The 17125-nt window shown below is 61.8% G+C and overlaps 1 protein-coding gene and 1 long non-coding RNA gene across 3 annotated transcripts in view; one reads left to right on the forward strand and one right to left on the reverse strand.

Annotated features, from left to right (window-relative positions):
• Positions 1-357: 357 nt before the first annotated feature.
• On the forward strand, positions 358-4007 carry LOC116657490. The gene is made up of 2 exons (XR_004312601.1): positions 358-3614; positions 3698-4007. It is a non-coding gene; the product is annotated as an uncharacterized LOC116657490 (long non-coding RNA).
• Positions 4008-6511: 2504 nt separating this feature from the next.
• The window catches only part of PRKAR1B (protein kinase cAMP-dependent type I regulatory subunit beta), a 103119-nt gene continuing 92505 nt past the window's right edge, over positions 6512-17125 (reverse strand). Inside the window, exons 12-13 of one of the 2 annotated variants that reach the window (XR_004312603.1) lie at positions 7104-7279; positions 6512-7020 (exon numbers count right to left, since the gene is read on the reverse strand). Coding sequence is in view for 1 of the 2 variants with exons in the window: in XM_032459841.1 (XP_032315732.1) it covers positions 7220-7279 (60 nt within the window). In the remaining variant the exon portion in view is untranslated. Of the gene's footprint in view, positions 7280-17125 lie in introns of both variants that reach the window. The other variant, XM_032459841.1, reaches the window with a different exon arrangement.

The following is a 17125-nucleotide window of genomic DNA, read 5'->3' on the forward strand; positions in this document are numbered from 1 at the left end:
TCCTCCAAGTCCCCACTCCCTCGTGGAAGGCCGGGCCACGACCTGAGCTGGGAACTCGAGGGGGTGGAAGGGAAGAAAGGGAAAGTAGCTGCTCGTGAGGAACCGGGGAGTCTGAGCCTCCCGCGCCGGATCCGCTGGGCGCACAGAGCGCCACCTCCGGCCGCGGCGCGGCACAGAGCGCGATGCGGGGGAGCGACGCGCGGGAGGCTGAGGCCTGAGCGCGTCTGGACGGCTCCCCCGGCACCAAATGGCGGTGCGCCGGGCTGGTTAGGTTCCTTTCGCCTAGACCGGGTGGGATCAGACCCCTGCGGCGGGTCCCTCGAGGGGGCCGACGAATCCTGGTAGCAGTGCTAGAGGGGCGACGGGCCGTGCGACCCCAAAGCTAGACAGCGAGGCCCTTGGAGGCTAGGAAGCGCCCGAGTGGGTGGGCGGCGGAAAGAGAATTCCGCCCGACCCAGCCCTCCACCCGCTTGTCCCCATCCTACGGATAATCCCTTGCCCCCGCCGCGGCCGCACTCCGGCCAGACAAAGGCAGTTAAGGCGCAACCCCGCGGGCGGTCTTTCATCCCGGGCTTGGCCGACGCTGGCATTTCAAAGGCTGAGTCCAGTGGGCGCTTCAGGGGCACTTGCCTTCCCCCAAATAACTGGGGGGAGGGGCGAGCCCCTCTGCGATTCTCAGCGGCCGGGGCTAGAAGCTCCCTTCCGCATGCCTCCACATACCTGCAGCCAGCCCCTCAAGGCACCTGCCTCCCCGCCGTAGCCCCACCAGCGACCCACCCGTCTTCAAGCGGGCTCTCGGGTGGTCAGGATGAAGGAGGCACGAGATAGAACCAGGGTAATTGGGGGAACGTTTAAAAACACTTGAGAGCCTTGTCCTACCAGGTGGAACCTTCCACTGCTTTGCGGAGGGAGACCACTGGACGGTTTCCGGCAGGCAGCCAAAAGTGCACTGCCGAGCCCTCCGTGGCCTACTGGACCCGGGAGTTGACAGCTTCACGTCTGGTTGAGCCTCGGATTCTTCTCGGGCGGAGAGGTGGAGGGACCCGAGGACACTTATTTGGGGTTTAAAGACTCGGTTTAATAGTATATGTGGGAATGAAGGGGGAAAGTTCACCTTGTATGGGGGTGCAGTTAAGGGCCCCTCCTGCTCCAACGTCTGCACAAGGCTAGCCGGTTCCTGGAGGTCCCGCCACCTCAGAGCAAATCTCGATGAGTGATTCCCTCTGTGCCCCTTCCCAGTTTGGCACTTCAGGGGCTCCCAGTTGGAGTTTGGGACGGATGGAAGAGATCTGGGGATGCGGAAGGGGACGTCTTCTGTGGGAGTCTCAGGCCAGAGCGAGGCGAGGAGCGGGGAGGCCTGGGCGCACCCCTAGCCGGGACTGGAGATCTGCGGGGGGGGGGGCGCAGGCATCCCTCTAATCGCTGGCCGCTATTAAAAATAAAACCGTGGGGCGTCGTCATAGCGACCACGACAACAGCGGCCGCGCGAGGGTGGCACAAACTTGTGCAGCCGCCTGACACCGCCTTTGGGGGAGACTCGGGGCAAGAGGTGCTTTCGGAACCAAGGCCCGCCCTGCGGTGGGACTGAGACCCCCAACCCAGCACGCCCCACCCTCTCCACATCCTGGAAAGAAACTGGCAGAAATAGATCCCTAGAAGCTGTTCCTACGACCTTGGACTGACGTGACCAAGAGGTCACCAACTCGAATGGGAACCCACGCCCGCGGGGACTCCCTCTCCGGCCCTGGCTCCTCTCCCCGACACCCCGCCCCCTTGCAGACTCCAGGCGTCCTCTTCTCTGGAGAAGGGGCTGAGTGAGGAGGCGGTTTCTGATGCTGGGGTGGGGGGTGGGGGGAGCGAGGAGGCAGGAAGAGGAGACCGTGAGTACCGAGGCCAGGCGCGTCGGGGCCCCAGCACCTGCCCAGCGCGCCCGTCGGAGATCCTTGCCGCTCAGGCCTGGTCACAATGCTGCTTTCTGCCCGGGAATCGGATTTCACTTCCAGCCGCTATTAGGCGGTTCACACAGTTCACGGCAAACATTTGATAAAGAGGCTAAATATACATTAGAGTTGGAGGCGTGGGCGGCCTTGCCGAGCGCGTGGGCGCGGCGTTCCAGACTCCGCGGGGCATCCCCGCCCAGGCCTGGAGGCCGGTCGCGGACCCCTGACCGGCTCCCCGCTCCGCGCCGCCGCCCCCGGACAATTCCCACCTCAGGCCAGGGAGGCTGCTGCGGGGCTTACAGGCCAGACAGAGGGCCTCTGGCGGAAGAAGGGGGCGCTGCGGGGACCTCCAGGGTGGGGAGGTGCTGGTGGGAGGCGAAGCTGCACCTGGCAGCCCGGGATGTCCGCTCGCCCCCGGAGCCTGTGTTTCCGGGCTATCTCTGGCGTCCCGGCACGCCCCGACGTGCCTAAGGGCCCATAATTAAGGTGAGTCAGGTGCTCCAAATAGGCGCGGAGAAGGGCCGCTACGCAGCTGGGGTGACTGGCAGGGGGCCTGCCTCTCGCTGGTTCCCTCTGGCAACGCCCATGCCGCCCCCATCCACCCACCCACCCAGGGAGGAGCTCCTGAAAGACCTTGGCCACTCCTCAGAGCAAGGTGGAGGGCTGGGGTGGGGTAGGGAGCTTTGATTAAGGACCTGTCACCTAGCCCAGCTCTTGTGTGCAGCCAGCCTTTCGCCCCAAAGCCCACCTCACCCCATCCCGTCTGCTGTCTGCAGGGCAGGCCCAGGGCCTGCACAGGTCCATGTACCACTATTGCTGTCATTTTTTCAGGAGAGTCATGGCTCACATGCACTGGGCACCTCCAGCCCTGAGTGACCCCTAGGAGTAGAGAGCTGTCCCACGTCCCATTTTACAGAGACCAGAACGCCAGGCACCTGCCCGCAGCCCCAGAGCACAGCCCCAGGCAGTCGGCTGCCACCGGCTCCCCTGTGTGAACGCATCAGTCCCCAGAGCGGCCACACAGGCTCCTTTATCCTGAAGGTCTTGGACAGGGATGAAGGAGCCCTGGCAGTAAGGCACTGGGACCAGAGCCCACGCCCACCTGACCCCCCAACCTGAGGTGCCCTGGCTGCCCTCTGCCCTTGACCTTGGCCTTGTGGGGTGGTTTGTCCCTAGACTGCTCCGAGTCTGTTCTCTTATCTGGAAAATGGGGACCAGTAACGTTACCCTGCACGGCTGTTCCCTGGCCCCGAGCCTCCCGCCCAGGAGGGCAGCAGCTCACACACATGCGCACGCACACGCACACGCACACACACGTACGTGTACACACACACCTGCAGCACCTGGTGCCCCATGGCAAGGGCACGGCTGCCCAGCTGCCTGCTTCTGGGTCCTGCAGGTGGGGGCCAGCTGGGCGTCCAAACCCAGGCCTCTGCCCGGTGCCAGAGTGGATTTCAGAACAATTTGTAATGACGAAACACCACATTCCCTTTATCTCTGGGCAAGGCTTTCTTGCTTCAGGGCAATTAATCTGGGAGCAGCCTCAGCTGAGTGGGCACCACTGCTTGAAGATCAAAGCTGCCGGCATGCAGGCGTTAATTAAGTCATGATCTCGGGCGGCCCCAGGCCCCAGGCTCCAGCAGGCCTTTCCAGTTCAGGCCCCCCAGGAAGAGGGTAAGCCTGCCTGCAGCCCGGGAGGGCTTTCTCAGTGTCCTCTTTAACTCCCTAGTGAATATTTTTCTTTTTAAAATACACAGACAGCAATGAAGGTTTGCTAGCATTTAAGTCCATAACCATTTTGTGAATGAAGACCTATGTGAAGAGGCACCTGGGGGCTTCAGACCTGGACTGTCCGGTATAGGAGCTACCAGCCACACATGGCCATTGGGCATTTGAGACGTAGCTGGTCTGAGTTATGATGTGCTGTACGTGTAAAACACACACAGCCTACAGGACTTGGTATGAAAGTAAAGAGTGTGCAATTTCTCATTCATAATTTTATGTTAATTATCTGTTGAAATGAGAATATTTGATATATTGAGCTCAATAAACTGTGATGACAATCAATTTCACTTGTTTGTTTTTACTTTTGTTTAATGTGGCTATTAGGAAATTGTAAATTCCATATGTGGCTTAAATAACATTTCTCCTGGACGATGCTGGTCCAGACACCTGGACTTGGTATCTACTCAGCAGAGCCCTCCAGATGGGTGTGAGTGCTGGGGGGCTCAGAACACAGCACAGGCCTGGACGCCTCAGAGGGGTCGGCCGCCCACCCCCATTGCCTCATCTGCTGCGTGGCCTGGAGCAAACTCTTCCATCTGCATCTTGGAACCTCAACTTCCTCCTCTGGTAACAGCCAGTTCAGAGGGCTGCCTTCGGAAATTCTCACTCGCTCATGCAACAGGTAGTTCTGCATCAGGCACTGGGCAAAGCACCGGGACATAGCACTGCAACGGTGCCCTCGTGGGGCCCACAGCCTCTCCAGGGGACCATAAACAAGTGACAAGTCAGTGACACTGTTCCAGCTCAGGAACCGGGGGAGGTCAGGAAGGCCTGTTTATTGGGAAAGGAGCAGATCCTGAGAAGATCTAGACGGAGCTTTCTAGGCAGAGGGAACCAACAGCAGCACATGCAAAGGCCCTGAGGCAGGAACCAGCTTGGCTTGTTCAAGGAGCGAGAAGGCGGGGCTTCTGGGAGGACAGGGGCTGGGAGAGGCAGGCAGTGGGGCATGTCAGAGTCTGTAAGACTAACTGAAGGATTTGTTCTAAGGGGACGGAAGCCACTGCAGGGTTTGGGGCGGGGATGCTACATACAGTGGCGTAAATAGAAACTTTGACGGCAGCCCCCTGACAGCCAGCCTGCCAGGCCAGAGCAGCCAGTCCACCTCTCCCCCTCCCTTGCCTCTCAGGGCCTTCAGGACTCATGGCCAAGTTTCTGCATCATGGATTCCAAGGATTCACATCTAGCTGGTCAGCTGATTTGAACCCAGAGCCAACCCACACCTCTTTGCCTGGGGCTGCCTGCTGGCCCTCCCCCTCTCAGGGGTGGTGGATGGGGTGGGAGGGGCTTCCAGTCCCCATTAGCCATCGGAGTGTTGACGAGACTCGCACCCCCAGGCAGAGGTTGGAGCGTGGAGCTCCTGAGGTTGTCTGGGGACATGCCAGGCTGGCTCTCCAAGCCTCCAGAAGGAAAAGTAACATCATGTTCTCCAGAGAAGGAGGCTTCTACGCTGGGGAGGCCAGCAAGCCCTAGAGCAGGATCACAGGTCAGACCAGAGCTGATGGGGTCAGCACAGGGGTGACCTCAGCTCACCGGGGAAGAAGGGAGCCAGAGTGGCCTGTAGAGGCGGGACTGGGGCTAAAAGTGCTTGAGGAGTGCACAGAAACTTCTAGAACGAAGAGCAGCAGCGTGGTTGTGGGGAGGAAGACGAAACCTCTCGAGCTACAGTAATCAGAGTGGTGTGGCACTGGTGACAAGCACGCTGGAGCACACAGGGTCGGAAAGGGCCATCCTAGAGGAGGGACTGGAAGGACTGGAAAGGGCTGTTGAGTAAATGCACTGGGACAGTTTAGGAAAACAACCGGATTGAGGCCTCACTTACCCTGGACCCAACCACACACATCTCGGTGGGTTAAGAAGTTAAGCTGTTTAGCGAAGGTTTCAGAACAAGCTCCCCTGAGAGTCCTGGAGTGAGGCGGGAGGGGACGCGCCTCACCTGCAGCTTCTCGCTGGAGCCCTGCAGTCTCGGTCTAGTCTCGAGGGGGACACACCCGCGCTGAGAGAGTCCACCAAAGGCCTGCTCCTGAGCCTTCACTGTCGTGAAACAAAGAGAGCATGGGGGTGGGGAGGGGCGCCTGGACTGAAGGTGATGGAAGAGGCAGCACGGCCAGCGCAGCGGCGGCCCTGGGCCGGCTCCTCCGTCTGGGAGCGGGCAGCTCTGGGACCGCGGGAGAAGGGCTCGGTCACTGTGTCCAAGGAAAATTCCTGGGCGTGGTGATGAGGTTACGGTGATGCAGGAGGGCTTCTGTGTCCTTGGGAGACCCTGCAGTCCCCGGGATGAAGCTGCAGCTGGTTTACACGTGGCTGGGGTGGGGGGAAGTGTGAGTGCTAGGGAAATAGATGATAGGTGGATGGATGGGTGGATGGACGGGTGGATGGGAGGGTGGATGGATAGACGGATGTGTGGGTGGATGGATGGATGGGTGGATGGACGGACGGACGGACGGGTGGGTGGATGACAGATGCATACATACATACATACATAGATGGAAGATATTTATCTGCGAAGACAGAAGACAGACATATAGAGGTAGACAGACCATCAACAGGAAAGATGGATGACAGGTAACAGGTGGGTGGTAGATCACAGATGGGGAAACTGAACTGAGGTGAAGGGTACCCAGCAGTTCACTGTACTATTCCTACAACTTTTCTGTAAGACTGAAATATTTCAAAAGAAAAGCTATGAAAACATGCTAACCCCGACTTTCTCGCTTTCCCACAGTTGATCCACCTCCGCGAAGGCAGAGAACTCTCAGAGCTCTAGAAGACAGGACAAACCACATTTGTGTAGTTCACATTTTTAATCAAAACAAAAGCCCGTCAGATGTGACAGTATGGATGTTTAAAACGTGTAAAAATGGTAAAACCTGAGCACAGGGAGACCTCGGTTATCTGCTGTGTCTCTAGTGTCCCTGTGTCCTTTATCTGCACAGAGTAAGTGAATTAGCCAAATCTCTAAAATACGGTATCTACTTGTGTCTTTGCTCATGTTCTCCCGCCAGAAAACCGTGGTGCACGATAGCGACCCACGTGGGGACAGACGCTCAGAGGCACTTCAGCAGCAGCGAACAAAGCAGACTCCCCAGGCGCCGTGTCCTGTGAGGGGAGGACGCCATGGGAGGAGGGCCCGCGGGAGTTCCCAGAGGGTGACGGTCAGAGCTGGCGGCAATTTGGATCGGGATCCGTGAAAGTGGCCGTGGCCCCTGACCCCGGCGTCCCACGTCCAGGTACCTAGCCCAGGACAGTGACCCGGACGCAGACCCGCCGCAGACTGCAGGCCGCAGAGCAGCACAACCTGAAACAGCAGAAGTGGGGAACAACCTAAACCCCTGGTGTGGCCAGACCGTGCTTTCCTGACCCCTCCCCTCTGGGTGGAACCTGTGAGGACGGTCTCTGGCCGTGTGGAAGCCCCCGTGACGCGGTGATGCATCCAGCACTCGCCGCGGTCTCCTCGGCGTCCGCGGGCGGGGGAGGGCTGCTTGTCCGCAACTTTCTCACCCAGTGTCCGGGTCTGTGATGAGCTGACGGTCCTTGTCTAAGAAACTCAGTCGCTTCTGTTTGAAAAGAGACGTCTGGGCATCAGAAGCTGTGGCTCTGGGCTGGGGGCGGGCAGGGTTCTCTGGGCCTCGGGTTCTCTCTGAACCTCCAGGGAGCCCTCCCCCTCCCCCACGCTGCCACACTTGCAGAGCCATCCCAGGGCCCGCTGAGCCTGTGACCTTCGGCAAATCATATCACAGCTCCAGGCCTCAGCTTCCCAGGGGTGATGACGCTTCTGTCCCAGGGCTGTTGTGGCAAGAAAACCAGAAGTGCTGTAAGACCCCCAAGAGCACGGCGGCCTCCTCCCCAGGGGCCAGGCCATCAGCCAGCCGTGTCCCCACGCCCCTGGGAGCCGGGGTGGCGGGGGTTGCAGATACTGATGCGCACGCGTCTGAGGGGGGGGCCGTCTTGTGGCTGTGCCCGTGGCCTGGCGGGCTCGCATCTGTGGGAGAGACCGGACTGGCCTGGACCGGTTACCCCTGGGGCAGGTTCCGGGTAGGGGCAGGCTGGACCTCCCACCCAGGCCTTCCAGGACCAGGTGAGGTCTGGGGCAAAAGACTATCTTGTAAAAGAGACTTCCACACACTGGCTGGCCCTGGGGAGCGGTGGAGCGGCGGAATTCGGCTCCCCTGAGGCCAGCAGGCCAGGAGGCGTGCCTAGGAAGCGGTCAGCACAGAGCTGGGCTGTGGCCGAACGCGGCTAGAGTTCTGTTGCTGGTGCCAGAGGGGGAGGCACAGGGTGGTGTCTGTGTAGACGCTATGCCTGGCATACAGCAGGTGCTCAGTAAACAGCACAGAGCACCCTCACCCCTGTGCCCTGACGCCCTGCAACAGGAGCCCTGGGCATAGTGTGGCCACACCTTTGGGTTGTGGGACAGTGGGCAGCCCCGCGGGGTCCCTCCGCACCCCTGCCACCAGCTCCTGTTTACCCTGGACCATACTGAGCTCAGCCTCTCAGAGCCCTAAGCACAGCCGAGTTGACGGCGCACCCCCCACCCAGAGAAATCCCAGATAACACCACCCTGCACCCCAAACCCAAGTGCTGGTGTAGCCTGGATCTGCTGGTGTGGAATTCCAGGTGTGTTTGTGAGCGACAGTGTCCGTCTCTCCCTCCAGCTCTGACAGCGCCCTGAGACGCACTCATCCGCAGCAGACACTCACAGTGCACCTGCCGTGTGCTACAGAAGAGCCTCCTGCCAGCCCAGGAGTCACCGCCACGAACAACACGGTTTCTGCCTGCAGGGGGTTGACCTCCTCAAAGGTGGAGACAGACAAACACACAGACCAGAGGCTTCCCGGCCTGCTTGCGGCTCAGCAGCCGCAGCAGGGCGTTCAGCTCAGGGAGCGGAAAGTCAGCCCAAGGGGCTGCACCGTGAGGTGTCTTCCTGGGAAGCCAGGGGTCGTGCTTCAGGAGGGGCCTGATCAAGGGGCCACAATCCCCTTCACCGTGCTGCTTCTTTCGGCTGGTCCCTCCTGGTGACAAGATGGCTGCCAGAACCAGCGTGGGCTTCCCCATTCACACCCAGCCAGGTGGAAACATGGCAACATGGCAACAGCCTTCTCCCACTGCCTTCTCTAGAGGCTGAGGAAGGTCTTTCTCAGAACTGTCCTCATCCAGAAAGGGTTAGGTGTCCACTCCTGTGTCAACACTGCTGTCATGGTCATAGGGGCTCATGATGCTAAGGCATCGGTCAGCTGGCCTGACCACAGCTCTTGGCACAAGCTGGGCACACCCCCCTCCCTTGTGCTCCTGGGAGAGGCCAAGCTGGTCTGGGCTGCTGTAACCCAGCGGCTCTCCCAGGGCAGGCCCTCCCTGGAAGCCCCGTCTTGACCTTTGCCGGCTCCTCTCCCGGCGGCCTTTTACACTCTGGAGTCCAGGCCCGTTCTGTCCCCTCCCCCCCACCTTGGAGAGCAGACTCCGCCTCAAGGGTGGCCAGGCCCCGTCCACGCAGACGATTCTGCAGGGGGATCTCCCCAGCCCCCTCTCACAGCCAGCTGGGCCTCAGAGCCCCATCGCTGGGCTGCAGGCACCCCAAGGGGGGGCTGGCTTCTCACTTTCATGGAGGTTTGCCCCCAAAACACCTGCCCACCCAGCTCCGATACCCTGGCCGCCCGTCACCACCTCTGGGTTTGAGGAGGGAGCAGTCTACACACCTGCCCTGCCCACCACCCACCCGTGGGCAGACGGCCACTCCACCTGCAGGAGGCAGCCTTCCAGCCTGAGACAAAGGGTGTAGGGGAAACCAGCTTGGTCGTGCGGGCACTAAACCCCCCCGTGCTCCTTGTGCTCCGAACAGCACAGCCTGGCCCAGAGGACACCACTGCCAGGGCATCCTGAGGGGCCCCCGAGGCCGGCCGGTGAGAGTGGGCACCCCAGCCAGGCCCTGCCCGGCCGCTCAGCAGGTGTGAGGGCCGGAGAGGAGCCCCAGGTTGCAAGCCAGCCGGTGTCTGATGGGAGAACGAACCCAGGCACCCCAAGGACTCCTCTGGATCCAAGGATGAATCCAAGAAGGCTTCAAGGAGGAGGTGGCACTGGGGCAGAGCCTTGAAGGCTAGCAGCCAGCAGCAGGGCTTCCCAGGCCAGGAGTTTGCCTTCTAGCCCGGCCCCTGTCTTATCTCCCTGTCGGGGGAGCTGGATCCCAGGGACCTTCCTGAGGAGGGCAGCTCGGCCTGCTCCCCCCTCGCTGCAGAGCTTGTGTGTCACCCGTCTGGAATGCACTTTCAATTCCCCGCCTCCCCCTCCCCCTCCGCTGCCTCCCCTTGCTCCTCCAGCTCCCTCTCCTCCTTCCCCCTCCCCTCCCTGCCCCACCCCCCCAGCCCCTCCTCCTCTGCCCCCTCCCCCACTGCCAACCCATCACCTCCAACCCAGCTGTGCCAAGACAGCCGCCTGGCCCCTGGGAGAGGGTCTGGGCATCTGCGGGACCCGCTGTCACCCACGAGGCTGGGCGGGGAGGGCGGAGTCACCTTCCCAGCCCGGGGAGGATTTTCCTCAAGAACCTCCCCCAAACCCTCCTGGCCTGAAGGGGAGAGGTGCCTCTCAGCAGCCCCCTTAGCCAGGGCCCAGAGCAGGGCCAACCCGCCCCGAGGCCCACAGCGGCAAGGGTCTGGATCAACCCTGCGGAGGACCTCCCTCCCCTCCCCTCAAGTCCTCGCTCTTCACTGGGTTCCGGCTTCAGGAAGCACTGGGCCTCCCTGGTGGCCTCCATGCAGGAAGAGGCGACTCTGCCTGTGGTGGGGACCCCCTGGGGCAGCGTTCTGCCCTCTCACCCGCTCCCCTGGCGGCCCCTCCAGCCTTGGGCTCGGGCCACTTCTACCATCTCCCTCTCCCGGCTGCAACCCTGACAGGGGCTGGACGGGTGTGGCCCACAGGTGCTGGGAGCAGGACAGAGTCCAGCTAGTCCTGCGCAGCCCAGCCCTGCCCTGCCCGCCCGCCTCCCCACACCCCTCCCCCGCCGCTCCCCAAGTGGGTTCTGTGTTCCAGCTTCTGGGGAGCTGTCCTGGGGGCGGCCAGGGACCAGCCAGAGAAGGCAGAGTCTGTTGGACGGCGGGGTACTGGTGATGTGACCTGGAGCTGTTTTCTTCACCGAGCACTGGGCTCACTGCCTGGGGCTGCTGTCTCGCTGGCCCCCCAGGATGGGGCTCGTGAGGGCAGGGCCCACTCCCCAGCATCACCTCCCAGTCGGGCCTCAGTCCCAGAGCATCCAAAACCCAAACTGCGGGGTGTGGCCACAGTCTCAGGCAAGGGGCACCAGCGGTCCACCTCCACCGGCCAGTAATCATGGGACGTCCTGGCCGCCCTCGCCCCCTTCAGATGGGCCCGGCACCACAGGACAGCACTTGTCTGGGAGCTCCGTGAACACTGGCCAATTTGGAGAATCTACACTGGGATGATATAAATTCGTCGCGTTTTCCTGTCGTGGTTTATTTAGTCTATAGAAAAAGGAACCAGGAGCCCAGGGGTTCCCATGGACGCCTGGGTTTTTCTTTCTGAAGCGTGTGAAGTCTACTGGAGCGTGTTTGGAAACAATGATAATCCTACTAACAGCAAAATAACAAGTTTTCTTCTGACTTGGGCAGTTTGGAGGAGTTGCGGGCAGTGGGGCTGGGCTCCGGCATCCTTGCCATGACCTCTGCCTCTGGTTCTCAGTGTCCCACCCTGTCTAAGGCTCCTGGGGCTCCCGAGTCAGCCGTTCAAGGCACTCTGATCCTTGAAAGGGTTTCTGTGTGGGTTTAGAGTTCATCACACATTCATTCAACAAACGTTTGCGTGCCTGCTGTGCTCCGAGGGCTGGGGGAGCAGCAAGGACAAGGCCTCGGGGTAGACACATCCTGGAGGAGCTGGCCTGCCTCCACAGCAGAACCCCAAGACAGTGGGAGGGGTCTCCACCCCGACGACGCAGAGATTCAAGGCACAACGCTGTGTGCTCGGCTGACCCCGACCACAGCCTGTCTAGGTCAGGACTGAGTTCCTGGAAACTGGGAGGGAGCGATGATTTTACAAGACTGCAGATTCTTTGATGTTTCTCCCCTCAAGCGGTGGGCTCTCTGTCCCCTCCCTGAGGGCGGGGGGCCGGCGGAGGGGGCACTGGGTGACTTGAGACACCAGGTTCCAGAGGTGGCGCCTGGTCCTGTCGGAGGACTTGCCCCCAGAGCCTCAGCGCCCATGGGGGTCTGACCACCGAGGCCCCCCAGCTGTGCGGAAGCCCAGCCACGTGGAGGGGCCTCAGGTGCTGCTCCAGGGCCCGGCACTCGTCCAGTGTGAGGGAACGGAGGGCCCAGTGTTGAGTGGCCTCCGTCATTCAAGTCTTCACAGCCGGGGCCCCGACACCGGGGAGCCGGGAGTGGCAGGCTCACCCGCCCGGCCCTGAACCTCCGCGTGCAGAAGCCTGGTGGTTGCCCTGTGCTTCCAGGTCTCAGGCTGATGTCACACAGCAGTCCTGAACCACGCCAAGGGCAGGTCGTGTGTCCTGGGGACACATCTGTCCCCGCCACAAAACTGGGGGCCCTCCTCAGCTCCAGGAGCAGGAGGAAGGGGCGGCGTGCAGTGCCAGCTGGCACACCCGGGAGGGGCCCCGCAGCTGCCCTGGAGGGCGGTCAGGGAGAGGAGCCGGCCAGGCCCAGCTCGAGGCAGAGGATGTGAACGCAAGGCACCGTGGCCCCCTGTCTGGGCGGCGCCAGGGCCTGGGCGGCACCCAGACGCGGTTGGGTAGTCTGTAGCAACAGCTCCAATCGCTGCCGGTTTCCTCCGCACCAGGCTCCGTGCTGAGGGGCGTTACTCTCACGACCCCACCTCTCAGGCACAGCTAATCCCAGGAGGCAAGTGTTACTCGTCCCCCTCTGTGGACGGGATGGCCAAGGCCCAGGTGAAGGGACTCGCCTGACAGCACAGAGCTTGTATGAAACAGGACCAGGACTGGGGGCAAATTAGGTCGTTGTACTTCTGAGTCCGTGCTGTACCCAGCACACCGGACACCAGCCCTGACGCCCCAGGGCCCAGGAGGTCAGGGGCTGCCTGGTTCCTCGTCCGGCACGTTCCTGAAACACACGCACCAGCGTGATTCCACCAACTGCCAAAGTAAAAGGAACGTTTGATCAATGAGGTTGGTGAGGGGGCTCACAGTCTGACCTGGAAGGGATGTCTACGGCGGAATGCCACGGGGCTCTGCCGAGAGGCAGACCCTGCATCAGTCCAGAGTGGACCCCCTGCTGGGAGCAGCAGAGACAAACTCAGTGGCCTTCTCTGTGGCTGAATAAATGGCCTGCATGTACACCTAAGAATCCACTGTATTCATGCCAGATCTACCTTTGTTAAGAATGCCCATGAAGAGGTTCTGAGGGCCTAGGTGGCCCCCAAGCATGTCATGGGTCTTGGGTCTCTGGGCCCAGACTGAGAGCCTAAGATGGCCTTCCTGCACTTGGAGCCCAAGTTAGAGCCAGACTAGATGAGTCCTGGAAGAGGGGAGATGCTCAGCCGCCCGGGGGTGGGGCTGGAGCAGAGAAGTGAGTCACAGATGCCCTAACTGGGTCACACCCAGGAGGCGAGAGGCGGGGGGGTCAGAGAGGGGAGAGAGGTCAGCGCGGTCGGTAGCATGAGGACAGGCTTCCCGGCAGGGCATGGGACAAGCCGCATTCGGACAGGGCAGACCCCAGGGATCCGTCTGGATCTGCGTCTCAGGGACCAGAGCCCCTGTGGCCTGCAGGGCCCCTGCTCACCCACATCAACTGGCCCCCACCCCGAGGGTTGCCCACAAGGAGCCCCCTCCCCCAGGCCCCAGCCAGGCAGCCGGGGGCTGGGAGGGAAGTACCGGACCTCAAAGCGAGTCACCACCGCCAGGCTGATTCAGCCACCGACGGGTGAGGTGAGGCTGGGCCGTCCAGGGCACTGTCGGCACTGATGGCCGGCTCGCCCAGCAGGGTGTGTGGGCCAGGACACCGCACAGGACGCCTGGGGCCTCACTTCTCCACACTTTGGGGCTGTTACCCTCATCTTACAGATGGGGAGAGGCCTGGGGTGGGCACAGGGAGTGTGCCTGGGAGAGGCACAGGGTCCCGAGGCCTGTGGTGGGCAGAGCTGGACAGGGGCCCCAGTGGGCATCTGCTGGCTTCTGTCCTCCAGATCCTCTGGCCAGAGCTCCAGATGCCAGGGAAAGCCTGCCCACCGCCGGAGAGGGCCGTGAACAGAGCACAGAGCCCGCAGAGGGAATGAATGAGCATGTGGACCACGCCTGGGGCAGCCCCTCACTTTCTCTGGAATCCCTCAGCACTCCCCATCCACCTGGCCCAGCCCTGGCCTCAGCCCCACCTGAGCCCCGCCTGAGCCCACCCCGGGTCAGCGAGGGGCTTCGGGCCCACTGGGTTCTTCCAGCTGTACTGGGGGTGAATTCCTAGGCTACTGCAGAGAGGGATGGGTGGGGTCCAGAGATGTCCAGGGGCTCGCCGAGGCCACGCAGCTAGTGGCGGAGGTCTGTGTGGGTCCAGGGGCTGGGGCAGGGAGGGGTGCTGCTTGGGTGTGAGGGCTGGCTGATCCCTGGGCATCCCCTCTGCTCCCGCCTGTCCCGTGCCAGGAATGCCGCCTGTCCCGTAAAACCCATGGGGTCGTCCCGGCTGCTCACTTCACCTGCCGCCCTCAGTCCTGCGCTACCGACAGACCTTCCACAGCATGAAGCAGACTCGCCCGGGGCCCCACATCTCCAGCAGGTCCTCTGCGCCTTCTAGTGGAACCCAGACTCCTTCCAGGGTCTCCCCCCACACTCCACCGGCCCCAATTTCCCATACTGCTTCCAGCCTCTCCCTTCCTTTCAACAGCAAGACACAGAGGGCTCGGAGCACCCTGTGCCCAGTCCCCCACCCCGGGATGACGTCTCCCAGAACTCTGGTGCGGGACCTCGACCACGCTCCCGGGGTCTGGGTGTTGGTCCAACCGAGACGCAGGGCGTCCCCTCAAGGCAGGGCCCTCCTGCTCCCCCACCTCCACCTGAGCCCTGCTCCGTTTCCGTTTGTCACCTCAAGGATGTTATGTACACGGAGTCACACTGGGTGACCTTTGGGGGTGGGGTTTCCACTCGCATAGCTCTCTGGAGATCCACCCGGCGGTCGCTCGCCAGCAGTCGGAGCCGCTGCACACTGAGCATCTCAGGGGCGTGGGGGCCGCGTGCTCAGCAGCTCACCCACCGCAGGACTTTGGGTGCCTCTGGTTCTGTGGACAAACCCTCTGTGAGGCCCCCTGTGTGGGTTTCTGTGGGAGCCAGGCTGCGTTTCCCCAGGGCAAGCGTCCAAGCTGCAGGAGCAGCGTCCAATGGTGGCTGCATGTTTGGTGTCAGCTTTTGCTTTTTTAAAGAATCCACCACTAGCCAGAGTGGCCGCACCGTTTCGCACCCCCAGGGCCACGTGTGAGCCACCCCGACCCCCGCCTCCCCGCCCGCACTGGGTGTTGCTGCCACGTCCTGTCTCAGCCTTTGTGATCCGCGTGGAGCCGGCTCACCATGGCTTCGTCTCGTGTCCCGGTGCCTGTGAGTCAGCGCCTTCCTGGGGGTCACCGCCATCTGTGCACCTTCCTTGGGAAGGGTCATCCGCGTCCCGGCCAGGCTGGTGACTTGCCTGCTGCTGAGAGCGCTCCACGTGCTCTGGGCACAGTCCCCTGCGGGCGCGTGGTTTGACGGCTCCTTCTCCCCTTTCCTCTTCCTCGCGGGTTGTTTAGCAGGGCAGGCGTTTTTAATTTCAGGAATTCCAATTTATCCGATTTTCCTTTTATGGCTTTGGGTGTCAAGTCTCGGAATAACTCGCTTGGCCCAAGATCCTGAAGATTTTCTCCTGTTTGTTTCCTGAAAGTTTTATGGTTTTATGTTTACGAGTAAGTCTGTGAGCCACTTTGAGTTCATTTTTGTAGAAGGTATGAGACTTTGATCAAAGTTTCTTTTCTTCCGGCCTGTGGAATCTGGAGCCTGAATCCCCCAGACAGCCCCCCTGCAACCCCTAGCTTACTCACTTCTATTTATTATTCGAACGTTTACTGGGTCCAACTTAGTGTCCAGCCCCAAGAGGTCCTGGGACCCACAGATAAATGACTAAGAACCACACCTGCCCTCGGCTGGCCACACCCTGACCCCTTTCCCCAGAAGCTGCCCCGGGTGGGATGGGGTGCCCACATCAGGCCCCCAGAGGAGTGAGCCTCCCAGGGACTGAGGCCGGGGGGGAGCGAGTGCCCAGCTCTGTCTGCGTGGACCCAGTCCCAGTGTCCCCTCCCGCACGGCGCCCCTGGCACCGCCCTGGGGACCGCGATGGGGCAGAACAATCCCCTGGCCTGTAGTCTCAGGAGGACACAAGCACGCTTTCACGAGCCCACAAGACCGGGTCTGTGCCGCCTGGCGCCAGAGGGAGCAGGCCCAGCGCCCAGCTGGGGAAGATGCTGCTCTGGCCACGCCCCCCACAGCGGGCAGCACGCCCCGGCTTTGTTCCACCGTGGTCCCCGAGCCCTCGCCGCACAGGCAGAGGGGCCAGAGCCTGCCCTCCGAGGAGGGGTGCTTGCCCGGTCACTGCACCCCAGCTCAGGGAGGGGAGCCCCAAGTCCCAAGACGCACAGCGTGGGGGGCAAGCCCGCGCTCAAGTGGGCGGAGATCAGTGCCAGTCCCAGCGTCTGTGTGAGTGTCCTGAGCTGCTGTAACAAAACACCCCAAACCCAGCCACTCAGAGCAGCTCAAGGTATCACCTTACCCCACAGCCTGGGGCTGGACCCTGAAACGCTCCAGGCGGCTGGCTCCCTCGGGAGGCCCTGGGAGGCACGCTCCTGCCTTCCCCGGCTCCGAGAGGCGCCGCGTTCCCTGGCCGTGGCTGTCCACCACCCTGAGCCGAGGCGTGGTTTCCTCTCTCCTCCTGGACTCTGCCTCCCTCCCTGCACCCTCTCTCTGGCCCTGGTCCCCGAAGTCTGGACACGAGGGTCAGACCACAAGTGTTCCTCCTCGCCACCCTCTCCCGAGTCACTGCTTAGAACCTGCCCTCACTGCCTGGGGTGGGCCCAGGTCCTGCTTCCTTCCTCCCAGCGCTCAGCCCTGCTGCCCCCGAGGGAACCATGAACTCGTCACAGTCAGGGCCGTGAGGGAGGCTTACAACCCAAGGGTCCATCGACGGGTGGACGGATAAAGAAAATGGGGTCCATCCACACACCGGACTATGATTCAGCCGTGAAAAGGAGGGAGACTCTGACGCCTGCTGCAGCATGGACGGACGTCGAGGACACGGTGCTCAGTGACATAAGCCAGACAGACACAGAGGGACAGACACTTCTGTGAGCCCCTGGAGGAGTCAGTCACAGAGACAGGAAGCAGAGGGCGGGGCCGGGGGCTGGGGGAGGGGGAGCCCGTGTTTACC

Source organism: Camelus ferus, chromosome 18 (assembly GCF_009834535.1).
Source record: "Camelus ferus isolate YT-003-E chromosome 18, BCGSAC_Cfer_1.0, whole genome shotgun sequence".
Classification (NCBI taxonomy): domain Eukaryota; kingdom Metazoa; phylum Chordata; class Mammalia; order Artiodactyla; family Camelidae; genus Camelus; species Camelus ferus.